At 42.9% G+C, this 21,547-nt stretch overlaps 1 protein-coding gene across 1 annotated transcript in view; it reads left to right on the top strand.

The window, feature by feature from the left end:
• The window catches only part of TXLNB (taxilin beta), a 72,143-nt gene that overhangs the window by 16,379 nt on the left and 34,217 nt on the right, over positions 1–21,547 (top strand). Inside the window, exons 4-6 of the mRNA XM_078649373.1 lie at positions 5,876–6,046; positions 8,394–8,588; positions 15,736–15,855. Of these exons, the coding sequence (XP_078505499.1) occupies positions 5,876–6,046; positions 8,394–8,588; positions 15,736–15,855 (486 nt within the window). The remainder of the gene's footprint in view (positions 1–5,875; positions 6,047–8,393; positions 8,589–15,735; positions 15,856–21,547) is intronic.

Below are 21,547 nucleotides of genomic sequence, written 5' to 3'. Positions count from 1 at the left end.
ACAGAAGCTCCTACCAATGTGGCAGACCATAAGTCATTCTAGGGGTTATCTCAATAGTACTCCAAATTTGTCTAAAATGATGCGTTAGTTGTTGAATCTCTACAAAATATACTGAAAGAACTCTCTCAATATGATTAGGACAACCAATTGTAAGCCTGCTTTTGAACTAGTTAAGCTAGCATAACCAAAGACCCCTCACTAGGAAGGTTTGACCCTAACAAACTCACTTTGTTAACCACTGATGCCAATAACAAAGGTCTAGGAGCTAGTATCACACAAATTGTTGATGGAAAGGAGCAGTTGTAGGGTTTGCTTCCAGGGTCTTAAAGGGCTCCGAAAAACACTATTCGTTGTGGAGAAGGAGGTCCTTGCCTACTGCTGGGCTGTCAGACATTTCAAGTTCTTTTTATGAGGTATACCTTTCACAATCATAAGCAACCATCAATTCTTAGTATACGCATTTACAACCAAGGATTCAGAGAGGACCACGCCCATGATATCTTGTTGGATATTAGAGTTAGAAGGATACAATTACAGGGTACACCATGTACCAGGTCCACATAATGTAATGGCAGATTTCCTTTCCAAGGCAACTGTAGATATTCCCATTCACAAAAGTGAAGGGACAAAGAAGTCGTACTCAAACTCTTCAGTGCAGATTAAGTTGAATGACAAAATTGTATGAAAAATTATGAGGCATTGAGCAAGCTCTGCAATCTTATTCAGGAAGGTTGGCCAGAACATTGGAATGGTATTCCTTTTGAGATGCACACATTTTGGGCGGTCAGGTGTGAAATAAGTATATAGGGAAATACTCTGTGCCATAGTAAGAAAATAATACCCACTGCACGGATTAGAGAGCATATTATTGATCTTGCACATGAAGGCCATTTAGGCAATAGTCTCATTAAAAATAAGGTACGTTCTGAATACTGGTGGCCAGGTATGGACACCAAGGTAGCAGCAAAGGTCAAGGTATGTCTGGAATGTATCAAGCTCAATAAAACCCAACTAGTGAGGAAGCCTCCTTTTTCACCTGTAGAGGTCTCTATCTCACCTTGGACAACATTGGATTTAGACATAATAGGCCCTTTAAATCTCAAGTCAGTTAAAGAGAGATTCATTCTGGTTTGGTAGACTATCACACATGTTGAATAACGCTGAAGTGCGTATAGTAAATTGACACAGCAACTACAGTTAGATTTCTCAAATGTGTATTCTATGAAAAAATATTTATCATAGACAATGGTGTACAATTTACCTTGGACACTGTGAAGGAGTTCTTAGAGGAATTTCACTTACAACACCACAGAACAGCATTATATTGTCCAAGACCAAATGGACTGGTAGAAAGGATGAATAGAATGTAAATTACGTGTTTGCACAGAGCGTAAACAACATGAATACTGACAAATATGGTTGTACAAGAAACTATCTGGGCATATCTCACTATGCCCAATTGTGTCACAAATGTATCTCCATTTGTATCCCTTGAAGGAAGAAACCTCAGAACAAAATTAACCATGTCATGGTTAACAAAAAAGAAACTGTGGTAATAGACAGAGAAAAGGCATCAGAGAAAATAATTGCACGTCAAAGCAAGTACAAAAATAGGTATGATGTCTCCAAACATGCAAAAGCTAATACATTTAAGGTTGGAAATTGTAGCCGGATTGATTTGCCCAAACCACGACGGATAAATGGATAAAAGTTTTCTTAACCCTTAAAGGTGATTTAAGTAGGACATTTTTTTGTAAAACTAAAAAATGATCAGACATGGGTATGAACAGAATTGGACCTCATAAAACACCTCTTTTGAGTGTGCAAAGTAATGATTGAACGTTCTAGCTTGTACTGCAGGATCCCAGGAGAATTAAGAAAGCAGAAAGTATGTATGCAGAGGATAGGAGTGAAGATACAAATTAGCCCCACATAGACAGCGATGCTGAAGATACCTTTGCAATAATAGATTCTTGTTAATTGACGCAGGCAGCACACAGAGCAAAAGGAAGAAAGAGAAGAAATAGAGATATTTCTCTTTGTTGTGCCTCCCTTAAGCCTCCCCTGGGGAGGGGTAGGTTTTTGGCGCTGCCTCAGATTTACAATTTCTCATAAATCTGGGGCAGTGCCAAAAAGCCAAGGGTGTTGCTGGGAATACCCCCAGCAACACCCATTGCATGCCCCTTTAACGCAGGAAACTGTGTTAACGGGAATGATATTTACAAGGCAGCATTAAGCCAAAAAAAGTGGCTTACTGCTGCCTGGTAAATATGAAGCAGGCTCCTGCGCCACTGACCGTCACAAAAAGTGATGCACCGGCGGCGCAAGGGGCCTCATAAATGAGGCCCTTAACGTTTTACCCAATTGCATCACTCTGATTAAAAGCAGTAGAAACAGTTGCACTGATATCAAGCATCAAGGGAAAACTGCTGCAACTTGATCTAGACTTCTAGAAAAATTGCAAGAGGACTTTTTCCATTACCTTGCTATTGTGCAACAACAGAAAGCGAGAACCTTTCTTTTTTATGACATAATAAATAAAACTCTTTTTCATAGTTGGGCATTCTTAGATTGGGCCCTGTACACAAACTGTACCTCAGCTCCAGGAAGATTTGCAATCATTCTTCATTCCTGCATACCGACTCCACTACATCCGTATGAGTCAATCTCTGTAATGGCTTTGCAATTAAGGAAACGTTGGGAATCCACTGGCGACAGTAGGCAGTCATCCTTAAAAACACCCTTACTGCTATCTTTGTAATGGACACATTCAATCTCAAAACCACAGCAATGCAATCTTTGGAAACCTTCCGAACTCTTTTTTGAATGTGATGTCAAGTTTAATCTACTTCTGCCTGGCAATACTGTAACTTTGTAGGTGATACTTTTTGCTCATTATTAGCTAAATGATTCAACAATACAAGGGTGTCCAACTTTACATACTTCATTTGTTTTCACTGCAATCATTAAATCATCAATGTATTGTACCAAAATTGACTCACAGGGTAACTCCAAAGATTTCAATTCATTGTTAAGCACTTGGGAGAACATAGTAGGTGACTGTATACCCTTGTGGGATAATTCCACAAATAAATACCTTGGGGCTTATTTACAAGCCCCTTGCGCTACCCATATGTCATTTTTCCCATGTTAAAAATGACGCAAAAGTGGTGCATGGGGCTTGTAAACAAGCCCCTTTATCTTTAAATCTGATCATAAAGAGATACTGGCTATCTTCACGAGGAGGAATGGAGAAGAATGCAGAACAAATCCATTCACTGTGAGCTACCCTGAATCTGCTTGAATTTGAAACAAAATCCCTGCTGGATTCAGTACCATGGGACAGCACGGGACTAATAATGCATATATCTTACTAAGATCTTGAAGTATCCTCCATTTGTCCACTAGGTTTTCGCAAGCCTAATTCCATGGATTCCCACAACTTCCCTCAAGATGCTTTGCTGCACCATCTTTTCAATCACAAGTGTTATCCCAACATTAGTGTCACATGAAAGTCTGTTGGGGAATGTTTGGATACATTACATCTGGGTTAACAGTAATCTGCACTGGCTTTTTACTTTTAATGATCCCAATCCTCTGTCAGTCTCAAAGCTGGAGGTATGTTCTTTTCTGTGAGAATTAAAATATATAACCTTTCCTTCACTCCCTAGATTTCAGTTTGAACTTTACATCTGTGGCTTTTGTTTGAATGTAGACACCATCTGGTTTGCAATAAATTATGCAATTTAACTTGCATAGTAAATTTCGACCCAAAAAATGTACTGGACTTGGCTCAATAATCTTAAATTCATGTTTTTTTAACTGAATATATTTTTCCTGGAACATTTGTAGACAGCTCGTAAATCCCTTGGTTATTTGAAATGTCTACTACTTGGACTTCTTTTCCTTAGAGGGGTAGGTCAGGAACTTCGACCGGTCTATCTGTGGAACGTGTAGCACCAGTATCAACCAAAAATGATACTGGATGACCATTCCCTACTCCTATAAATGGCCCAATCTGGCTGTGCCAAGCATGCAATCCTCCTCCCCCATTCAGTCACTGTCATTATGCATGTCTCAGTCTTTGCAAAACTCAGAGGTTAGCTGCAAATGTTTTAAACAAATCACTGATCATAAATTTTCTCACTTGAGGCTGAACTGAATTTTGTTGAAACAAAAAATGCTGTAGAAATTCTAATGTACTATTCTGCATTTGAGGTGGAAGAAGTGGAAACAAAGGTATAGTTCTGTTGAACTGCTTTGTATTCTGCGCAGCTGTCAGTGGGGCTGGGACCATTGACTAAGTCAACACATTGTGTTGCTTAGGGTTCATTTGAGGCACCACTTGAGTCCCATTAGCATATGGTTGTACTTGACATGTACAATTTTTCTTCCAATGTCCCTCTTTACCACATCTGTGACAAGCTCCAGATCTCATCATACCATTGTAAGCATTGTTATTAAAACATCTACCTGTACCTCAAAAACATCCGACACCTCTCAGAGGACTCTGAAACTGTGCACCACTTCCCTTAGGCACCAATCCTTGCCCTCCTTTCTGAAATAATCCAGTCTGTGCCCTCATCAATTTCACTTTGGCTAATTTATTTTTACACTCCAATAATCACTGCAATATTTGTCATAGCTAAGATTTCATTGACCAACTTTGCTTGCCAGCATATCACACTCTGCTGAATCTGCGTACTTAACTCCAGTCGCAATCCCAAAGCAAATGCTGAAAAAAGCCTAACTTTTTTCTGCTTTTACAACTTTTATTTGCCACTACTGTGGCATATAGCAGTAAATAATGAGATTATGAATCCAGTGATCATGCTGCTGCGCCATCAACATGCAAGATTTAAGAACTAGGTCAAGTTCATACTCAAACCTTATTCAAGAACATACTAGTTTGCAAGAAGTTCAGGAACTAAATGCAAAGATGTAAAAAAAAATGGGGAACGGGATGAAGAGCATGCCTAAACGCCACATACTCCACCCTGAACCCACTTGGCACGAGCATTGAGGAGTGGGTTGATGCTGGACATAGGTTTGCCAAGACCAGAAAGAATCTGGTGGAGAAGGGCTCAGTGATCACCAGAGATCATGTTTCGTGTCCAGAGCTCACTGGGCACAGGCAAAGGCTGCAATTACCAAATTGACAAGAAACAAAAGGCACAGTGGAAACAACCTGGACTAGGACAAATTTAGACCACTACTCTCAAACTTGTCACTCACATTTTTTCTTTTTCTCTCCATTATCTCAAATCTGTCTTAAATGTTGTGTTTAATTTAAGCTGCCGCGTGTCGTGGCTCCCAGGCACTATTGACAGAATAGCAGTTTGACTTTAGGAGAAGAGTCCTTCTGCTGATATCAAAATTTGCTTTTCACATTCAGGTAAACCAGCACTGCTAGCTCTGCACCTTGGTTCTCAGACACCCTGAATGCTGTCTATCCCAACCATGCCGATCTCCTTCAAGGTCATTGGTGGTAAAAAATAAAATGATGACCCTTACCATGATGTCATGGATGCGGTCAAAGGGCGAGCAGTGTCACTTCCACTACGGCTGATATTATTGCACATTGATGTCTCTGGGTACGGTATTCACGTTTCAAAATCAGAAACTGTATATGCTGACATAAAGCATCAACCCAGCATACTAACAAATGCCTGTATTAAGACAGAGTAAACTTCCGAAATAGTCTGATTGGCAATACAAAGCAAAAAAGACAGCCCTTTTTGGAGAGAAAAAAATACTTTGTGATCATAACACAATAAATTAAATGTTTAGTATTTTTAAATATGTATTATTTTATGTCTGCATAGGTACCTAACCTACTCTTCTTAACTTCCTTCTTTGACTCATGTCTCTCCAGGTAGAAGAGCACCGCGCGGAACAAAAGCAGCTGAAGCTGCTGCAGAAAAGGCAGGCGCAAGTGTTGAAGGAGAAGGACCAGCTGCAAAGTGAGCACAGCCGTGCCATCCTGGCCCGCAGCAAGCTTGAAAGTCTCTGCCGAGAGCTACAGAGGCACAACAAATCACTCAAGGTGAGACTCCTAATATCCCACCGGTGTAAACTAAGGGTCCTCAAACCAACGTTCAAGTCAACCGTATTGGTTAACATACTGGTATACAAGGTGCTAGGTAGGTAGGTTGACCAACTACAAAGAGCAATGGGGCTACTTCACAAAGAAGTCGGAAATCCCAGCAGACAGCTTCCACATAAAGGGATTTCCGACTACTTGCCCTTGTTCACAAATGGCCAACGCCTAAGTACTGGAAATGTGTGACTTTTGTATATTTCTAGGGATATCCCAGATAACCATGAAACCACATCAGGGAGATTTTCTGGGTAGCATCAAGGGTTGTAAAATCATTGTTTTGCAAAAACATAGTCTCGAACAACAGAGATAACAAACTTTTGACCTTACATAAATATCTCATTGCAAAAATATCAACCTGCACCAAACCCACTATCGTGCAGTGGCTTCCAAATATGCTAGAACAGGAGATGGAAAAGTAAATGTACCGCTCCTAACATTTATGAGAAGTAAATCCAGCTGGATTTAAGAATTAAATAGACGTCGAGATTTGGGTAATCTATATTTTAGAGTCCGTTTTTGCTAAATATATGTTTGTAGTCTCAGTTTTCACATGGAAAAAACCTGCTAAAAGCTACATTGAGCCAGTCACTGAACAGACAAGTAGTACATTAAAACTAAAAAACAAGATACTTACTGCATGTTTAGGTATGGGGATGAAGTGAGTTATGCGTTTCAAGTGTTGTTAACCTGTCTTTTCTCTACAACTACAAGGATAATCCCTGATGAGAAACCCTTTCGGTCTCCCACCCCCCTCCACTCGATTAAATATGGGCATGTTACAAGATACATGCCACACTGAAAACAATCTTACCACTACCATCCGAAGGGATACATTTCTTTATGATTTCAGATTAGGAATATGCAGGTCAATGTGAATAACCACAAAGTTCCTTAACAACCCCCAGTACAAACCCTTTTATCGCCCCTCACCTTCCCTTACTCGTACAGAGAGGTCTTCCTCAATAGGCAGAGTGTTGTGCAGGAGCAAGTGGATTTCTACATGGAATTCCGTACTGTGAACCAGGATTCGTTGTGCATGGGAAAATCATGTTTTTTTCTGACTGGAGGTGTCATCTGCATGCTTTTTTTTTTAATTGGGTCTTATATCTTTACACTAGAAAGCACTCGAATTTGGACACTCCAGTACTCTACTTGACGTACGTTTTTGCGGCATGACAATACAATATTTGTAACTTCAAGACAAAATAATTTTCGTTGAGACATCAAGATATTCAAAAAGAAATACTATCCAACAGGTGCATTCAGGTCACCTGTTGGTCGGAGAACACAAACGTGAAAAGCAAGGCCTGAAGCCTTAGGCCTTTGCTTCACCTCTGCTTCATGAAGTACACCTGTCCTCGCGCCTGTGCTCAGCTGCCTACCTTTCTTTGTGTTTTATATATCAGCATAAACAACAAAGACAGCACAAAGTCCTGACATAAATCAGTGCAACAGAAAATTGCTTAAACATATGGCCTGACTCAATTATGCTTTCTTTGGTACTCAATTAAAGCACAGCAAACATGCACGAATGTGTGGTAATTAAGTACCATGCATTGTATAGTTTGCACACATTTTGCGGATAACTTGAACTGGGGCACTGCTCCACTGATCCAGTCATCCCTCCCCTTGGGGGACCTGCATGCCCTGTGCCTATGTACATGGAGAAGTTGCTACTCACCGGAGGGTGAGAGTCAGCCGTACAGCCACCTGTCAGCCTTGGCTCTGCCACAGACTGGGTCTGTCGCTATAGAGATGAGGCCAAACTGTGCTCCTCACCGTACCACCTGCTCTGCCAACACGCCTCCTCTTCTTCCACTGGGTGAGGTATCACACCCAGTGAAACTGGGACTGAAGTTTGCAGACCTCATGACTTCAGGTCCAGAAACACCAGCCACTCCTAGCATGGCGGAGCACTACCAACCAGGGGACAGTGCTCCATTATACTCATAATTGGCCTTCATGGCATAGTTAGGATTATTGCGCCAAATAGCTAAAATTTCCTTTTTTAGATTTCTCAGTGAGAGTAAAGTAGGTCCTTTTTTATTTATTTGTTATAAAAACATTTTTTATTTTTTTTACTAACTGTTTCCTGTGTTATTCCATACCGTTTCTCAGATAAGTGCTATTTTTGTTTCAACTTGGGAGACTTTTTTTGACTAGGGATTTATTAAAGTGGTGCACGGTTCAAAAAAGCCTCTGTGACTAGCTGATTTGCAGAAAATACTGAAATGGAAAAGCTCACTGCAATAGATGGGTTGAAGGTTTCTTTACATTGATTCACCAACAGGAAGAAACCCTTCAAAGGGCACGGGAGGACGAAGAAAAGCGGAAAACAATCACCAACCACTTCCAAGCCACACTGGTGGACATACAGGCACAGATCGAGCAGCAGAGCACACGGAACACAAAGCTGTGCCAGGAAAATGCAGAGCTGGCAGAGAAACTCAAGAACATTGTTGAGCAGTGCGAAGGCAGAGAGGAGGTGAGAACTACCCTTTTCACGTCAGTCACATTTATTTTGAAAATAGTGTTCTCTTCTTTTCTTTGAACAGCAGAATTGTACTTATTTTCCTTGTATTACTTATTTTAGGTTACTTTTAAATTGTACTTCTTTGCCTGGAGGAAAGGGATAGTCAAACACCACCGACAGGTCTTTATGATTCTGTCCAATTATGTGGAATTGTGAAATATACTTTACAGCCACCTAGAGCCATCTGTTGCCATAGCCCAACCAGGCAGGGATTTCTGGAGGCCAAGGCTAAAAAGAAGCATGCTAGGTCTCTCTAATTTGCATACATTGAAACATCACGGGAAGCTGCATCACAGGAATTGACATCCATCAATTGACCATGCATTGTGAAGGAACTTTGCAAGAAGCTAGTTGCCTAATGCTGATATCAGTAAAAAGACAAAACATATAAATAGGAACCCTAATAAACTATTTACACATTTTTAAATACTGTTAAGTGGAAATATAATAATCAAACTGTGTGGAAAAGCTAGGCCTAGCACTCTCCAAAAGGTAAGGCATTTGGTTTTCAGCAGACAAGAGGGTAAATACAAAGGGATATATGCTGGATCATGTGAGTGCCCGGAAAGTGCTGCAGTAAAGAACAGAAATCATAGATTACAAAAGGTAAGAGGAGACAGCACAGATGTCATACAGAGGTGTGGTGGCTAATATATTGGCACGCAGAAGCTCCAAAGGTTGGGGCACACCCTCACATTGAGCACCTAGCAAATAATTTCAGATACTATTTTTAAGAGAAGAAAGGAGATGAACGAATGGAAAAATATAAAGAAGAGCTGGCTATAAAGGAGCAACAAATTGTGGCCAGGGAAAAAACCTGCTAAAAGCTACATTGAGCCAGTCACTGAACAGACAAGTAGTACATTAAAACTAAAAAACAAGATACTTAATATAGTAAGCTCTTTGAAGTTTACAGATGTAAGGACAGGTAATTCCGCAATTTGGAATAGGTAGTTTGGGGGACAATGGTCCTTCAAATTCAAAATTAGGCTACCATAATCCCAGATTTAAAGGTTCAAAAAATGTGAGTCACATTTCCCTGATATCCAGGGAGACAACTTCCAAATTGAAACGGGTACAGAACCATATCACTCGTCTCATATTTAGCCATATTATGCCTGCATGCAGGTAAATCCATTGGATTTTGGTTAAAAGATAACTGAATGCAAGATTTTTTTCCATTATCCACACGTCACTCAAGTCAAGCCACAGTGTTATGGTTACTGGATTTCTCTTCCGAACAAGGCCAGAGAGAGTGTTCTCTAGACCCTCTGCCACCAAGGACTTAGTTAATGTGTCAATATGAGACAGAGAAACTGATATACTATACCCCACTGCAACCCACTGAGTATTGCATGTGTGAGGTGTACATTAGATAACAATTGATCCTTTGAGACTCTCATAGGAATAGTTAGCGGACCCCAAACCATCTTTCATCATGAATAGACATGCCCAGGAACACTGGGAAGTTAGGAATATATTATCAAGATGTATTCAAATCAAATCCTATCCTACTGCACACAATATGAATAGTAATTATAAAAGTAAACATGGTAGCGGTCACAATATTTGTCAACAAGCAGAACAACAGGCAATATTGTAATATTATTTGTGTGTTTTAGGGTTTCTCTGCATCATTATCCCCAACCCCTTTGTTCATTTCTATACTGTCTGCATTTTCGTGAACATCTTCAAAATAAACAATTATTAATGAAGCCCCTTTAGTCTTCCACCTCCTTATATTCTGCAAAACATTGTTTTTGTTTAAAAAGGATAACTGAGATATAGAGATATCAAATTTTATTGAAACCTTGTTAATTATTTCAGAAAAACAACTAGGAAAACAATTTCATGTCATGCTAAAATTAAAGCTGAATTATCACATTGCAGTGAAACAAATACTTTAATGTTATTTTATTATTTTCCGTACCATAAAAATAGCAAGTGCTGTAAAACACAACTTGAAAGGGCCACTAACTAGATGGGCAATGTGCTTGAGCGATGTAACACCACCAGTAGATGTGACCTAGTTGTATGTTTTAGGCTTTACCACTTTACCCAAATATGCTGGTAATGAAGACTGTATTATATATAGGGGCGTTTTCCAAAGGAGGTTAGACTCACGGCCTGGCCATCAGAATGACTGTCAACCCAATTGTAGACCAGGAGACATTGTTTGTAATCTAGTCTTCCCATTTGGCCAAATGTCCATTTGGCCAAATGTTATACTCTTTGGCAAACACTTTTTAATCTTCTTCTTCTGCTACCATTTTTATCCAAGAATGGGTGCCGTTATAGCAATCTAAAGCTTTGAGTAAGTGTCTGGTAAAAACAGTTGCATTGGGTGAAATCTTGGGATTTTCCAACAGTGCCCGGTTTCACTGTGTAGTCACAAGAATGTAGTAATGTGGTAAAGTTATAGCTTTGGGACCATGTAGTACTGCTTTCTAATCTCGGTTCCACTACTGTACCAAACTGTTTGATCGTGGGCACAGCATACTCTCTGTGTGCCTTGATCCTCTAATCTCACAGTATTTGTGCACTCTGAATCAGGCTTAATGAAATATGTAAATCCCAAATACATATTTCCAGGACATGCTCCCAGCAAGGTTTTCATTTAGAGCCTTTAAATGAGGTTGGCCACATTCAGTATTAGCACCTCTAAAAACGGCTACCATCCCTGAAGCTATATCGTGTAGGACCCATCCTGTACTGTAGCTACTCTCTCCCAGTATTGCAGTAAACAAAAGGTTCCTGCTGACAGGCAAATGCTTTACAGCCTGCAGAGTGCTGATAAACTAAGAGTGGTAACCCTGGGTGCTGTTGATGAGCTTTTCATATGATTGTCCTGAGAACAGCAAAGTGCAGGACATTTGGTGTCCCACGCCAGCTTAGTGTAGACAGTGGAACAGCCAACCAAAACGTGGGACAGACTGTCAGAAATTGGGATGGTTGACTACCCTAAGCTCTGGTGTATGGCTGAGCAATACCTGCAAAGCCCAGGATAAGGGCGGCCCTCTGTCTTGGCACCTCAGCGCTGGACCATACTGTGAGGCCCTAGATAGAGGACCCAGGACCATTTCCCCCCCCACCATGGGGATACATTCAGGGGGGCACAACATTTGTATTTCCACAAAGTTCCCGCACGAATGGACGTCATCGTTCATGCCGTACTGGAACCTTTTTGCTGTTCCCATGGGAAAGGCAAAGGACCGTCAACCTTATCACAAGTTCAACTCATGTAGCACAGGTTCAACTCGTGACATGGTCGGCGATCCTTGCACAGGTTTGGTGCAGCTGTGCCGGCGGAGAGCCGGCGCAACTGCACCTAACTCGTAATCAGGCCCATTGTTTTTAATAAATATCAACTTTAAAGTAAATTATTTGGAATAGTTAATTCGTTAAAAATATTATAACGTCAAATAAATACTGTTAATTGTTTACTTTGTTTATATGTATATATTAGCAAAATATCAATAAATATACTATTTTGACAGTTATTTCATTTTAAATATTAACAGTACAATAAAGTGAAAATTAGAAAACATATATTCAATCAACAAACATATGCTGCCTAATTTATATAAAAATAATTCTCATAAATCTTTTTTTTTAACACTGCACACTAAATATAGACATGATATACACATGTGTTTAAAAGCGTCATAACATTTCTTAACAATGTAAAAAAATAACCAAAATAATATTAACAGAAACAGCGAGTAAATAAAAAAGTATATATAGAAAACTATGAAAATAGTATAATAAATATAACAATAAACATTTTGGAAAAATAATATGAACATTTAAATAACTAACATATTTAAAAAACTATTAAAATTAAATAACAATAATAAAAATATTATGGATCCACTTTAACCAACAATAGGGAAACTGTTGGACTTCAGAGTTGTTAGATGTTCCATTCCCAATCCAGTCTGGGTAATAGCAGGGAAATTGCTGGACTTCGAAGGAATTAGATTTATTATTCCCACTCTTTTCTAAGCAACAGTAGGGACAGTGTTGGACTTCAGTGCGGTTAGATTTACTATTTCCACTCCAGTCTAAGCAACAGTAGGGTAAGCGTTGGACTTTAGAGGGGCTACAGTTAGTATTTTCACTCCAGTCTAAGTAACATTAAGAAGGACTTAGATTTACTATTTTCACTCAAATGTATACAACAGTGGGGAAAGTGTTGGACTTTGGAGAGTTTCAATTTACTATTCCCACTCCAGTCTGAGCAACAGTAGGGAAACTTGTTGGTTTTCACTGGGTTTATATATACTATTGACACTACAGTCTAAGCAACATTAGGGAAAGTATTGGACTTTAGACGGGTAAGATTTATTATTTAAATTCCAGTCTAAGCAATAATAGGGAAAGTGTTGGATTTTGGAGGGGTTAGATTTACTATTCCCACTCCAGTCTAAGCAAAAGTCGGGAAAGTTTTGAGTTGACTATTCCTTCCGGGGTGTAAGCGACAGTGAGGAAAGAGTCTGACTTTGGAGGGGTTAGATTTACTACTTCCACGCCAGTCTAAGCAAACATCCAGCTTCAAGCTAATATTGTTAGAAACTTAGGGGTGAAGTTGGACTCGGCCCTTTTGTTGAGGCTGCAGATCTTGGCGGTGGTGGGCAAATGTATCTCCATGCTCTTCACTCTGAAGAAATTCCTTCCCCTCCTTAATGTGGATGCTTGGAAAGTGGTGATTCATGTGTTGATTGCTTCACAGCTTGATGACACTAATACTGACTATTTAGGAGTTGCAGAGGTGTTGGTGAACCGTCTGCAGGAGGTACAAAATACAGCAGCTATACTTGTTTTGCAACTTCCCAGGCGCTCCTCCATCTCGTTGGCACTGAAAGCTCTCCACTGGCTGCCCATCAGTAAACAGATCCTATTCAAAACACTGGTCATAGGGATGTGTCCCCGTTCGACACTGGATATCTGGCAAAAAAAATTGTACAGTATGTTCCTACTAGAGTGCTGCATTCTGCCTCAGCTTCGCTTTTGTAGATTCCCTGCTTCAAGCGTGTCCGAAGGAGCAGTAAAGCTTTCTCCTTTCAGATGGCTAAAGCCTTGAATGAAGTTCCACAAAACCTGAATTTGATTCCTCCTGAGACTGTATTTAACCTGAAACTCAAAACCTGGCTTTTTTTTTGTGAGACAGTAAGGCTTGTGTTATGAGGCATATACCTATCGGGCTCCTCCTGTCTAGCGCCAGAACACTCCTAGGAGTAGCCATTTTCTGTATAAATCCCTCATTCATTCAGTCAAAGTGCTGGACTTTGGAGGGCATACATTTATTGTTCCCACTCCAACGTATGCAGCAATAGGGAAAGTGTTGAACTTCGTAAGAAGTGCATATACCATTCGAACTCATAATTATTTTAATGAAAACATTGAAATACCTCATAACAATTTAAAATAGATTTTAAAAAATCATTCACCTCTCTCTCTCTACAACCCAGAAACCCACAAACACCCCAAAAATGATTTTAAAAATATTTAAATACATATTTGTTAAAATTAAAAAAAAAAAAAAAAGAAAATCAAATATTAATATGTAAACCACTTCATAATACATTAATACATAAGTCAAATAAAACACATACATCAAAGACATTATTTAAATAATAAACAAAGAAATACAAAAAAATCAAAAATATTTCTGAATAAAACATTATTACAATTAATAATTAATTTAAAAAATATATTTTCAATAACTTACCACCCTATCACCCAATAAACCCAACAACCCACTACTAAAATATAAGTTACCCACAGAAGTATAAAAATTACAACATACGTTGCAATTTACACATTAAAATTAAATTAGTAAAACAACAATTAAGTAATACAACAAAAAATATGAATCAATTAAATATTACATTTACAATAAAAAGTAATTCAAATACATTTATCACAATTCAATTAACTTCCCACCCTGTTCTCTTACAAACTCAACAACCTGCTACTAAACTATAAATTGTCAACATAAATTAAAAAATTATAGTATACATTAAAAGTACCAAATTAAACCTAAACAAATAAAATAAGAATTAAACAATTTACATAATAATAATCTATTAAATAATTAACAATACAAATAATTACATTAAGGTAATTATAATTTAGTTAACCTCTCAGCCTATTCACCTACAAACCCATCAGCCTGCTACTACATTATAAATTACTAGGTTAAGAAAGTACACATTCAAAATTACAAACTAAAATTTAAAAAAAGTATTAGCAATTCATACTAGCAGTAATTAATATACTAAATAATGTATAATAAATTAATGCAAAATTATATTTAGCACAACTATATTAAAATAAACAATATTAACTGCAATAATATTTTTAAGAATGATAAATAAAAAATAATAATATTCTTATCTAAGATACTCTGTTCCACACTATTTTGGTAGTCACAATATTTATGACACGATATTCATGTCACACAATATTTTCAGTCTAATATTTTGGTCATTCACTGTTCTGTTAACTAGTGGGTTGCTAATCCTCATTACCATGTTTGAGTAAAAAGGCCAGTGATCTCTAGGACTGGAGGGTGGTCTTTAAAATCTGGGGAGAGGGAGATCATAGATCAGAGCAAGGAGTAATCAGAGCATAACCCACTTGCTCATCTCCTTCTGACCTACACAGGCAGGCACCTAGCCCATTTCTACCTTAATTAAAACGCAATACAAGATGGTCCTTCAGATACACAACAATCAACATCTACTTAAGTTCACACAGAGGCTCATGTGATGCAACACAGTTCAACGCTGCTCATGTCGGCACTAACAACGGTAAATAAATAGACTTTTACAGCATGTTGTATCACTCAGTAAATGTGGAACTTAGCACTAGGACGAGGAAAAGGAAGAAGGGTAACTGCAAACAAGAGATTCAGATAGCCTTCAGTGAGTTCTTACACTTCCTTCTAGGATAGGAATAAAATTGAACCCAACCCTCATTCAACGGCTAAGAGAGCATGTGCATCAGTCATACCATTTATTGCCTCTACATCCACTCGCGTGGATGTGCACCATTTTGAGGTACACAAACATTTATTGAGAAATCTTTTTTTCAGCATCTCGATAAGGTGTTTAAACATCGTGATCTTCAACAAAAGCTGGTGGACGCCAGAGTGGAGCAAGCGCAGCATATAATGAAGGAGGCAGAAGAGCGCCACACCCGCGAAAAGGACTATGTGAGTGTCTACTATACTTTTAATGTCTATTTAATCTTACAGAAAATTCTACTGCTTATACTTTGAGGTCATGAATTGTAGGAATCTGGGCATCTCCATCCATCGGTAAGACTTAAAGGCTGATATGACTTATTTGATGTTGGGATTCCAGCAGGTGTTTACTGTTTGAATTCCACAATTTATTAATTTCATTAATCTGGTCAATGGTTGTTTCACAATTTGCCATATCACAGAAGGTTTAAAACCAATGAAAAAAAATGAAGCACACGTTTTGCACCTTTTTGATGCTGGCATATTAAGTGATTAACCAAAGCTACTCAAAACGTAGACATTTTAGCTTAGTCTATTACCTGTTATTTAAGTGGTAAAAATGGTCCCACATAGGGGGCGTGGCCAGCAGCCGGCGATGGCGGCAGCTTAGGAGGAGAGCTCCGTGATTGAAGCGGCCTCCTAGAATATCCGAGCACTTATCCGACGTAAATAATTCCCAAGCGGGAAGGCGACGAAGCCCAGGACCAAGCGGCAGCATCCTAGCCGACCGGGACCTCGATCCGTTGTCAGGACCGCAAGTTTCAGCCGGCACCTGTATGGGCCTGTGCTCGGAGTCCGGACCTGGGAGTGTGCTGAACTGAGGGGCGGACAGGAAGTGCATCGCCCCGGGCGGAGGGGGACAGGAAACGCTCGCCTGGGATGAGCGGAGGCGGAGAAGAACCCTCTACACCTTGCAGCACCGCCGGCCTTTACTAGCACGGAACGTGCGCCCAGACGCCCAGGCGTGATAAGGAGGTGAGGAGGGGATCGATCCTGATAGCCTGCGGGGTCGGACGGAAGAAAGCGGAGCGGAGACTCCGGACGAGGGGCCGCCATCCTGGGGTCGCGCAGACGGCCCTGCCTCGACCGCAACAGCCCGGCCTCACACTCACAAGGCGGAGCTGGGACTGAGGTGCCTTGTCACCGCCGAGCGGCGCATGATAGACCGCCGGGGGCCTTCCGCTGCATTGGGGCACACAAAACCGCCATACATCCGGGCGGACACCGGGACCCACTCAAACCTGCTTCGGTGGGCTGGAGGTCACTCTCACGGACCTGGCTCTTCGGCCGCGGGCCGTTTCTATACGATTACCACAGGCCCTCAGATTTAACGGGGGTGCCAGACAAGTGCTCCGAGGGACATAGGGCAATGGCGGTACATGCGGCATTGTGGTGGGAGTGCCTCCGCATTGTCCAGGGAGTCTATTGACACGCCCGCCCCACGGTGGAGTCGGACAGCTTCATTCCCCTGCTCCCACTGTACACTGTTGAGAGGGCCCTGTACAGCGTGGTGCCGCCGGGCCCTAGGTGGGCTGGAGTATACCCACGGAGACCGGGTGGGTCCTTGTGTGACGCCCCGTGACCGCCAGGAGAGAGTGGTGGGCCGGACGGCGTCAGGTGTGGGTGCCCACCTCCGGACGCACTGCATCAGAGGACCGTGACGCCGATTGCGTCCACGTTGGGCGGACAACACTGTTGAGATGGCCGGCAAGGGACCAAAGACTGGAGCATTGCAATCACGCCTTGATCGGTTTGCGTATGAGAAGCCCGTTTCATCTCCCCCAGACGCCAAATCGCAGCAAAGCAAAGCTACAGAAACCGCGGGGGGCAAGAAGGCGACCCTTGACGATGTCATGCGGGCACTCACGCAGGTACAAACCACAGTTGGGTCAATCTCGGCCGAAATAACGCTGATCAGAACGGACTTCCATAAGATGTCGGAGAAAGTAAGCAATATGGAAGTGGTGACCAAGTCCTTGGTGGAAGATGTGTCAGAGCTGCAGATTGGTATGGAACGCGTCTTGAAGGAAAATAAGGTACTTCAGGAAGGGCGCTCAAGACGGAACAACATTCGTATAATAGGTGTGCCGGAGTCGGAAGACACGAGAGCAATGGACCTGTACGTGGAGGATTTAATTAAGCAAAAGTTACAGCCTAAAGGACTCTCGGCCTTCTTCACGGTGGAAAGGGCACACAGGGTCCCTGGAGGGCGCTGGAAAACGGGCATGAACCCCAGACCGATCATAGCAAGACTCTTTAATTTCAGGGATCGTGATGCCATCCTGCAGGCAGCGAGACTTTCGCCCGCTCTTAAGATCCAGAACTCTACCTTGGCCTTCTTTCCGGACTACACAGCTGAGGTCGCACGGAGGAGAAGAACCTTTTTCGAGGTGAAGAAGGAGTTGAGAGCTCGGGATATTTCATACTCAATGCTTTTTCCGGCCAAACTTCGGATTGTGGCAGACAATAAGACATGGTTTTTTGATTCCCCGGAGATGGCGCAGGAATGGCTGGAGGGTTGGAGACAGGTGGACCCCCCGCGTCGCTCTAACAGGCAGAACAAGCACCGTACTACGGGATCCCGACAGAGCTCACAATCCGCAGGGGAGGGAGCGGAGGCACTCTCCCCATTGTCTGATCTTCAAGAAGAGGGTGCTGATGAGGAACAGTGATTCGCAGTTGTTATATGGCTGAACTGACTGCAATGTGGACCGGCAATGCCGCCTTGGACACTGGGCTGAGGGCCTCCGCGGCCGGAGATGGGGGCCGCCGATACCGGAGAGTCCTTCACCCCAGCGAGCAAGTACTATGTTTTGGGTTGGGATCAAGCACTCTGCTGAGTTGGGGGGGCGGGCAGTTCTGAGTCCGTTGAGCAGGGGGGCAGTGAGGGGGGGAGTTGGGGGTAGGATGGGCTTCTGGTTTTTAAGTACTAGACAGGGTCAGAAACTGCACCGTATAATGCGAATGCGTAGAGTAGTGATGCTACAGCGCGGATTGCAGGTTCACTTCACAAGCTGTTTCGTGCGTGGCGGAGGTCGGCTGACCTACCGCATATTCTGCTACGATGGGGGAGGACACTAGCATGGGGCGGGCATCACCATTGAGCCTAATGTCTTGGAATGTTAGGGGCCTGGGGGATAAAATAAAGCGGGGATTGGTCTTACAGAGCATAAGGAGGTTAAACCCAGCCTTGGTCCTATTGCAAGAAACTCATCTGACTGGGACGGCCATTCGGGCCATGGATAGGAAAGGCTACAGTATGGTTGTTCACTCTGAGTTTACTAAGGGGTCCCGGGGTACTGGGATATTAATGCACCGCTCGTCCAGGTTTATATTACACTCAGTTAGCGCCGACACACAGGGACGCTTTGCGGCGATCCATGGGCAATGGGAGGGGCGGCCGCTTAATGTGGTCTCGGTATACATTCCGCCGGCACTACACACCATAGCTCTCCCAGACCTGGGGAACTTTTTGTTAAACCTCCCGGAAGGGGATCTCGTAGTGGGGGGTGATTTCAATGCAGTGGCACACAGTTCCCAAGACCGCTACCCCGTGCGCACACGTACACCAGGGCCTTCCAAATTGTTAGACTTCATGGAGGCGCAGGGTTTAGTGGACATATGGAGACAGTTTCACCCGGAAGACCAGCAATACACATATTATTCGGCAGTTCACGATAGCCTGTCAAGGATAGACTACTTCCTCACATTGGGAGGGGGCCTTCTCAATATCACTGACACTAACATCAAACCACGAGGGGTTTCGGATCACTCCCCGCTGACTCTGACTCTGTCCAGCCAGGTGGAAACCCACAGACGCATCTATCCTATTTACCCGGGTTTTCTTAAAGTACCTGTAATAGCCAAGGCTTTAAAAGCGGGCACGAGATCTTACATCACTGATAATGAGGGATCGGTGACTTCACATGTAACCTTCTGGGAAGCCTATAAAACGGTTCTTCGCGGGCAGGCCATCTCGGTTATCGCACAACATAAACGCACGCATAGCCGGGAGTTATTAGACCTAGAGGAACAACTCGCCAGTGCGACTCGGGAACATGAGAGTAACCCGAGTGAGGATACACGTCACACGCTCCGGCTGTGTCAGCAGAGACACGCCGATCATCTACGGCGCAAAGTGGTGGGCGGGATGGCGGCGACAGCAAATAGGGTCTATGACATAGGAGACAAGGCAGGTAAACTCTTGGCCTGGCTAGAGAAGAAACGTGGAGGACAAGGGGCCATACTGCGGCTAAAAGACTCGGGAGGGGGGCTGCAGACCAGGCCGGATCGGATAGTGGAACTCCTCGCAGACCACTTTGAGTCAGTTTACTTCCCTGAAAATGAAGTCACACGGGAGATGGTGGAGGGATCGCTCCTAGGGGTGCCGACCCGTACTCTCCTCCCGGACGCTAGGGACGAACTTGATTCGGACCTGACGTCCGAAGAAATACAAATAGCCATAGCGGCGCTGCGCCCTGGGAAAGCATTGGGCCCTAACGGAGTGCCGATTGAATGGTACAAAATCATGTCTGAGTCGCTCTCCACTCCCCTGCTCGAAATGTACAAGGAAAGTCGGGAGCAGGGGATCTTACCCCCTGACCAACGTATGGCCACCATAGTGGCGATACCGAAGCCTGGCAAACCACCTGAAGAATGCGGCTCGTACCGCCCTATTTCACTCCTAAACGCCGAAAATAAAATTCTGGCGAAACTACTGGCCACTAGATTACTACCTCACCTACAAAACCTAATTCATCCGGATCAGTCGGGCTTTATGCCACACCGGAGCACGGCGCTGAATTTGAGAAGGTTGCACGGAGTGCTGGCACGCGCCCCACGATTGAAGGAGCCAGCAGCGGTGCTATCTTTGGATGCCAGAATGGCGTTTGATATGGTGGAGTGGCGCTATCTTTTTGCAGTCCTGGAACACATGGGTATTGGCCCCAGCTTCATCTCATGGGTCAGGTTGTTGTACACCGAGCCCGTGGCGAGGGTGACGGCCAATGGCTGTATCTCGAGAGAATTCCCATTGGCGAGGGGCACAAGACAGGGATGCCCGCTCTCGCCACTACTATTTGCGTTGGTGTTGGAACCCCTGGCCACAATTCTCCGATCCACCCAGTTGCTGAGGGGCATTCAATGGGGTGATGGCTGGGAGGACAGGGTTTCCCTGTATGCAGATGACATGCTCATCTACCTCATGGACCTCGACACTGGTGTTTCGGTCCTGCTGGCCCTCTGTGAGACACATGGTGCAGCGTCGGGTTACAAACTAAACTGGTCCAAGTCCGTACTGTTCATGGTTCAGGGTGAACCCCCGGTACTGCCTAATGGCTGCCAGTTGGTCGTGGAAACACGTACCTTCAGATACCTGGGAATTCAAATCACAAAGGAATCTGAGACATTTTTGGAGCTGAACCTTGTGCCCCTGATGAACAGATTGAGGGCAGATGTGCGCCACTGGAAGGCCCTCCTCCTGACATTGCTGGGTAGAGCGGCACTCTTTAAAATGCTGGCACTACCTCGCTTCCTATATGTTCTGGAGAATACACCGACGGTTGTTCCGTTGTTGTTCTTCCGCCAAGTGTCGGCACAACTGACTACCTTGCTTTGGAGTGGCAGGCCGGCTAGGGTAGCACAACTGAAATTAATTAGAGATTGGTACAGCGGGGGGATAGCACTCCCGAGCCTTGAGTTGTATTACTGGGCAGCGCACCTTAAGGTGATCAACCAATGGATTCATGGTACCCACGATGACCCGGCCTATGTGACAGATAGAAGGCAATTGGGCACGTCTACCCTTCTGGCCCCGCTCTACAACAAAGGTTTGGTGGGGAAGCTGGAAGGACCTACCAAGCACACAGTGACTATATGGCAT

This window comes from Lissotriton helveticus, chromosome 6 (genome assembly GCF_964261635.1).
Source record: "Lissotriton helveticus chromosome 6, aLisHel1.1, whole genome shotgun sequence".
NCBI lineage: Eukaryota > Metazoa > Chordata > Amphibia > Caudata > Salamandridae > Lissotriton > Lissotriton helveticus.
Note: the sequence above shows the minus strand (reverse complement) of the source record. Positions and strands in the feature narration are given on the sequence as shown.